This window comes from Ciconia boyciana, chromosome 17 (assembly GCF_034638445.1).
Source record: "Ciconia boyciana chromosome 17, ASM3463844v1, whole genome shotgun sequence".
NCBI classification, from domain to species: Eukaryota; Metazoa; Chordata; class Aves; order Ciconiiformes; family Ciconiidae; genus Ciconia; species Ciconia boyciana.
This window is the reverse complement of record NC_132950.1, coordinates 288,838-295,566: the sequence shown is the minus strand read 5'-3', so window position 1 is coordinate 295,566 and position 6,729 is coordinate 288,838. Positions and strand designations below refer to the sequence as shown.

The 6,729-nt window shown below is 47.5% G+C and overlaps 1 protein-coding gene across 1 annotated transcript; it reads left to right on the top strand.

Moving 5' to 3' along the window:
* Positions 1-299: 299 nt before the first annotated feature.
* Positions 300-4,173, top strand: LOC140661023 (fibrinogen-like protein 1-like protein). The gene is made up of 4 exons (XM_072882603.1): positions 300-303; positions 1,584-1,727; positions 2,694-2,756; positions 3,545-4,173. Exons 1-4 carry the CDS (start codon positions 300-302, stop codon positions 4,171-4,173), a joined length of 840 nt encoding a protein of 279 aa, XP_072738704.1.
* Positions 4,174-6,729: the final 2,556 nt, after the last annotated feature.

Genomic DNA, 6,729 nt, shown 5'->3' with positions numbered 1-6,729 from the left:
CAGGAGCATTTGTCAGTTTGGTGGAATTTTGTGTGAACATCAGGTGCTGTTTGCTGAGGTTCGTCTGGGACCTCTTATCACAGAAGCACAACAGCTGGTGCATGAGCAGAGGCGCTTATAGATGGAGGGCAAACAAACCATAAATTTCCAGCCCTGATGACAACTAGAGGGGGAGTGTTGTAGTTTGGGTCAGCTGGCCCCACCTCACCCGCTGAGCTCTATATAACGGCAGGGTTGGCCACCCTGCCACCTGGCCAAACCCACCGCTTCCCACTCTGCAGGGTCCCCTCAGAGACGGCATGGGTGAGTGTGGGATGGGATGGGACGGGATGGGACGGCACGGCACAGCACGGCACTGCTGCATGTGGCTGGGCATCCCTGCCTCCTCTGCTTGCGTCTGGGCTTCTGCTGCCCACACTGCAGGTCTGCTTTTCCCACTGATGGTTTCTGGCCTCAGGACGGTGGGATGACCCTATTTCTGCTGTACTCCCCAGGTCTCTGTGACCTTCCTGCTCCTCACTCTCTCTCCTCCATTCCTGATCACAGGCAAAAACATCCTGCTCTGGGTGGTGCTGTAAAGGCAACATTTATTTAACTTATATTTGTGCCAGAGCCCAAAGCACACCCAAAAAAAACCAAAACCTGGAATGGAAGCTAATGCATTAATCACCCATCGTCCTCATAAAGTCCTTCAGGGTACTGAATCTGGGTGGGCAAGCTGTAGACACAAATCTATGGAGCTGGCCATGACAAACTGTTGGGGAATGCCCTGATCTGGTATAGTCCAAAGGAGCCAAATTGCTCAGGTTTTCAGACACTGGCAGAAACCATCCTTTAAAGCATAGAATGTCCTGGCCCAGATGTCAGCTGGGATGCACTGACCCTCGGCATGTCCCTGCAGAAGCCCCATTCGTGACACGTCACAGGGGTCTGGTGTTGGGTCAATGCTGCTGGCTCCCTGCAGGATGCTCTCCTCCTGGTGTTTTCGTGCAGTGGGCAGCTTCCAGTCTCTGCACGATGCCCTGGTGGGAGGGGGCAGTTCTGGGACAATTAAGTGAAGCCCGTGACTCTCAGGGTACTGTCAGTGTTGTGGCCACAAGAGCTCCTTTCTTTCCAAGATCTCAGATCCCTGTGCCTTGTTTATCATTGCTGTAGTAGCTCCTGACTATCTTCAGGTAACAGCAGTACCTACAAATCAGCATGCCATCCTGCATTACTAGAAGATGTTTTTCTTAAGACACACACACTGATGCTGGCTTAACATCTTGATTCTGGGGCCCACAGCCTGTTGCTTTAGCCCAGACCACAGCCAAAGAGGATGACACTGCTCTTGCAAGCTGCAAATTTAGACCTGTAGCTTGTAGTCAAAGAAATTTTTTCTCTCTGGGGTTGTATGCCTTTGCAGAATGCTTATTTTTGTAAATTGTTCTTTATACTTCTGCTGCTCAGTAAAGCAAAAGCATAGTTAATGTTGTGGCTTTGTCTACTCTGTAAGTTTGTTTTAACTTCTGCTGAATTTAGTTAGCCAATTGTCTTTCAGAGAGTTTGCATTTCCAGATTCACCGTGTGTCTTCTTTCTCCAGCTGCTCGTCACTCCAATCTTCTGTTCTTCGCCACTGTGCTGGCCCTGCTAGCCCCTCTTCTTGCTCTGGACATTGAAAACCTGGAAAGATTGAAAGCAAATTTACATGAAATCATTAATCTCCATTCAGATGAGCCCCATGCTGGTATGTGTTTTCTCTCTTACATCCCTAAACTCTGTTCATCCAAACATCAGGAGCCCTCTCCTCCCTGCACAGAGAGGGAGATGTGGAAAATAATCCCGGGGAAGGGCAGTCACACTCAGAAATAAAAGGAACCTGATCAAATCTTCTCCCTATTTCAGATCTTAACCAAACATCATAAGATTTGGTAGTTCAACCCTCTTTGTTGTTGACAAAACCGTATGTGGCAGCTTTTTCTAGAGAGCTGTAGATTTTCAAAGGAAGACCTTTTCTCTTGCTATCTATAGTCCATCTGTAGCCCTGAAACTTCAGAGAAATTTTGCATAAGAGACCAATCAAAATGCTTTCTGAAGCTTGCACATGGCTAAACGATACAAAAAACTCGTCACACCACTGATAGAGGTCACACCACCGGAGGCTGTCAGAGCATGCTGTCTTACGAAGATGGGTGCTGTGATTTCTCTTTAAAGAGAGCATTGCTATCTTATATGCTTTGAGCTCCTTTTCTCTCTGAAGGTTTCTGAAGCTCTTTATGAATTGAATGAACACATGAATCCCTTCAGCCACCACTGAAAGCAATGCAGGTTTACAGCAACATCACTCAACAGTTTAATCTTGGTCTGAAACCACAGAGTCTGTTTCCTTCTTGATCCTTCTCCTCTAGGAGTATCTCCTTGTACTCATCACTACTACTCAGATATGCAGTCCGCCCCATGCAACTCTGTAAAACTATAATGCTGAGTGGACCAAATAGGCAGCCGCTCAATGACTGCAGTGGTACTCTTCCTAGAATCTTATCCCTTTAAAGAGTTTACAACCAAAAACTACCATACAGGAAGAAAAGGGAGCCCAGTGGCATTGTTGAAGTGCCCTACAAAAACTCAGTGCTGGAAAGAACAGCCTCTGGAGGCTGGAGTTACCTCTGTGCTGTGGCTGCTCATCTCACTCTTTCTTTTTTTCCCAATGCAGATGAAAACAGAGAGAACATGCAGCAGGGCAGAGCCAATGATCCTCAGCAGATACAGCACCGCAGTAAGTGCCCCTGCTACCCCACAGGGAACAGGGAGAAGTGTAGGCAATGAGGGTCCAACAGCGGTGGGTGGGCAACGAGCCTGGGGATAACCCAGCTCAGCTCCTGGGAGCCAGACTTGATGTGCTCCTCCACAGCGCGTGCCAAGGCCACTCAGACACCACTCGTTACTAGTGATAGCTTCACACTGAACTGTGCCTTACAAGATCCCAAAGGACTTTGCAACCATTACTTACATGCCTCAAGTCCTCTCCTCTGCTGTGAAGCTCTGCACAGGGAAGCAGAGGATGTGCCTCCCAAGCAGTGCTTGCTGGGGTTTCACAGCTGGCCACAGGGTCCAATGCCAAGGGAATGAGGTTTTCTCCCTCCCAACCCCAGGGATGCAGTGGATGCCAGGGCTGCAGGAACAGCTCGCTTGCTCATTTAAGCTTCTGCCTAACTATGTAATAAGAGCTCTCACCAAGCCAAGCTTGGACCCCTGTATCATTATGAGGGAGGAGAAACATCTGAACATTAGGAAAGGCTGAGGAAGCAAGAGCCTGAGCCAGAAGGAGAAGCAAATTCTATGCTTATACCTTCAAAATATAGGCATATTCTCTTAATCATCGTATTTCCCTTACAGAGGTTTTCTGCTTTTACGCTTACAGTAAGAAACACAGCAGCAGACTTTTTATTACCCTGGAAAAAATCCCACATATGCCCATTTTCTAGAAATCCCTCTCACAGGGCCAGACAAGCAGACTGGGGTGTTGCTGTGCCTTTTGGTCCTCCATGTTCTCTCCTGCCCCAGGTTTTCCCAAGGACTGCAGCGAGATCCCTGCTGGCAACCCCAGCGGTGTCTATGTCATCCAGCCCACAGGACTGCACCCCATCGTGGTGTACTGTGAAATGAATGTGACGGATGGGGGCTGGACGGTCATCCAGAGGAACCGGCAGAGCACGGAGATCACCTGGGCCGAGTCCTGGAGCACCTACAAGTACGGCTTTGGGAACGTGCACACCGAGTACTGGCTGGGCACCGAGTACATCCATCAGATCTCCCAGCAGAAGGTCTACCAGGTCAGGTTTGTCATCCTGGATGCCACAAACAACACCACGTTTGCAGACTACAACCTCTTCAGCCTGGAAGATGAGTCCCACGGCTACCGTCTGAGGCTGGGAACGTACTCGGGGTTGGCAGGGGATGCCATGACCACAAACAGTGCTTCCACCGTGCACGACAACATGAAGTTCTCCGCTAAAGATCGGGATCAGGACACTTACAGTGGGAACTGTGCCTCCAGCTATGGGGGCGGGTGGTGGTACTCGGCATGCTATTCTGTACGGCTGAACGTCAGGGGGGGCATAACGTGGGGCAGCCTGTGCAATGGGAACTGCAAAGCTTCTGCCATCCTCATCAAACCAGCTTCCTACTGCTAGTTGCATTTTTGTTTCCTTTCTGTCCAACCTAAGGCTAATTTCCAGCTCTGCAAATAGATGGAAAAAGGCAAAACATGTCATGGCCAAACCTAGTGTCCTAGGAGGTCTTTGCTGAGGTTGGTCATATCCTAGCTACTGAAGCAAATAACGCATCTTCTACTTCTTCTCCCTGCCGTAGATTCCCTCTACTCCTCAACTGTGCCTTTATCCTTTTGTTCAGAGTCAGATCACTTTAATTATGTTAATAATCAAAACAGTCTCTTGCAAAATCTGGATTTTCCAGATCTGTAGTGTGCTTCAGATAAAATGTGAAACGGCCAAACATCAGTGGATCTATATGGCTGTGTAAGTTAATTTACATCCTTAACTTCAGGCAAACTACCTAATTTTCACTTGCTGAAGATCTTGCTCAAGATATTAATGTGCACAGTAAAATTCCCACTCTGTACTTTATAAATTTCAGGCTTAATAGTTGTTAAATATTCAAATAAATCTGTATTCAGAAAAACTGTCTCAATTGTAAAAGTCTATTTCAAATCTTTAAATTGTAAAGGTCTATTTTCAAATCTCTTAACCTCTCACAGAGGTTAATGTGTTAGGAGGTTTCCATCACTGAAGCTCAGCTTTCCTGTGGGATGGACATAGGGGACTGCAGGGCAAAAGCACTGCATAAATAAAACTTGAAATACTGCATGCAGACTTCTGCCTTTGCACACAGTAGTTTTATGTAAGCATAGGAAATATCAAAACGTTTTCCCTTTTCTCAGCAACAGTGAGTTTTAGGTTTTGTTGTCCATGCAACTTGCATCCCCAAGCGCCGTGGACTCCATCTCCTGAGCCAGGGCCACGATGACTTGCAAGAGATGACAGCACAGAGGGAAGGCACCATCCTGCCTTTGCTATTTTGAAACTGAAAAGAGATTTAAAAGTAAGTGCTCTAAAACTTCCATGTGGAAAGACCTCCTGTCTCCTGCAGTCCACCCCTCTGGCACCCTCAGGACTGCTCCTCGCAGGCGAGGGATCTTGCTGCCATATCAGCCAGTGCCGTGGTTTGCAGGCGGGCACTGCTGCACTCCCATTGCTTCTGGCAGGGTGACTTCCAGAGTCACCACCTGCAGAGAGGGGAAGCAGGATGAGTCCATTGGTGCCCTAATGTTCCCCTGGCAGGAGGATGTGACCTGGAAGCCTTCAAGCCCAAGGTGAGCAAGGGAAGCAGCCTGCCCTCAAAAATGTCTGCATGACCCCTCGTTCCTGTGCCTGGACTTTCTAACAGCACACCCAAAACACTGTCTGGGCTTTCCAAGAGCTGAAGCACACAAAAGGCTGCAGGCTTAACACAGTCAGGCTTAACAAAGAAAGGCTGCAGGCTTAGCAGAGTTCATATATAACTAACACGTCCCAGGAAAGGTGATATATGTGAGGTATTTTATGTCTTTAGGGATTTTAAGACTGTGTGTGAGAGGTCTTGTTTGTGAAGGAGGGACTCAGATCTGAGGAAAGTGAGGGAGCACAGGAAGGGCTCAGAAGAGCTCTGGCATGAGGTATCAGCAGGTAAGTGAACAGACCAACATTTGCACTGATTTATGTGAGGACTCAACATTACAGCTCAGAAAATGCAGAAGTCTTCAAGCAGGATCTATCATCTCTGCCAGGGTCAAGCCTATGGGCACACCGATTCTGTCATTGATCATCAACCCACCAATGCAAAACAACATTTCCCACAAAAATCATGGCTTTAAATTTTTCTTGAAAGGATTGATATGTTCCCTTCTTTGAGGGAAGAAGCACATCAGCAGATGCCATCCATTTCAGCTTCCAGCCACTGTGGTATTAATGTGCTAAAAATGCCTACAACGGCATGTGAATGTTAGAGTGTCTTTGGGTCAGTGAGATGAGAGCTGCCTTCCTCATAAATGGAGAAGGATAGGCTAGCAAATAAAAATTGGTGAAAACAAATCTTTTATTATCTTGTTATGCTTGTGTGGGATTTTTTTTACACTATGGTTTTACTGGGTCTGTGTGTCTGCCTTTTACAGCAGTATTTCTCTCCTTGCCTCCTACCACCTCCTGTTCAGGCCCCCTTTGCAGTGAGTCATGAGGTGCGTGACAGGCAAGAGGAGGCAGCTGCCAGCTCAGAAAGAAGACTATATTCAGTGTAGGAGATAATAACTTAAATAAAATGTTCTTAGCTGTCAAACTTAGGAATTTCTTGTTGTATTTAGAAATCTTTTTTTGGCTAACTCTCTTGCCTTAAGAGAGATTTGGAGACGTGATTAAAGCAACCCTCTGCTAATGCCCTCCCCTCCAGGACCCGATGTGGTCCAGGACCCTACACAACCCACCGTGCACAGCTGATATGGTGGAAGGCAGCAAAGAGGCAGCAATACCCACCTGCACTGTGTTCCCATCAGCACGTTCCCCTTCCACGACAGGAAGGAGGATAGCATCGGGTATCCCATCCTCGTGGTGAGTCTCCTTAGCTAGATGCAGAAAAGTGTCTTTTGTACCATGTCCTCTTGTTATCCCTAAACAGTGTGACTTCTGCTTTTTCTACAA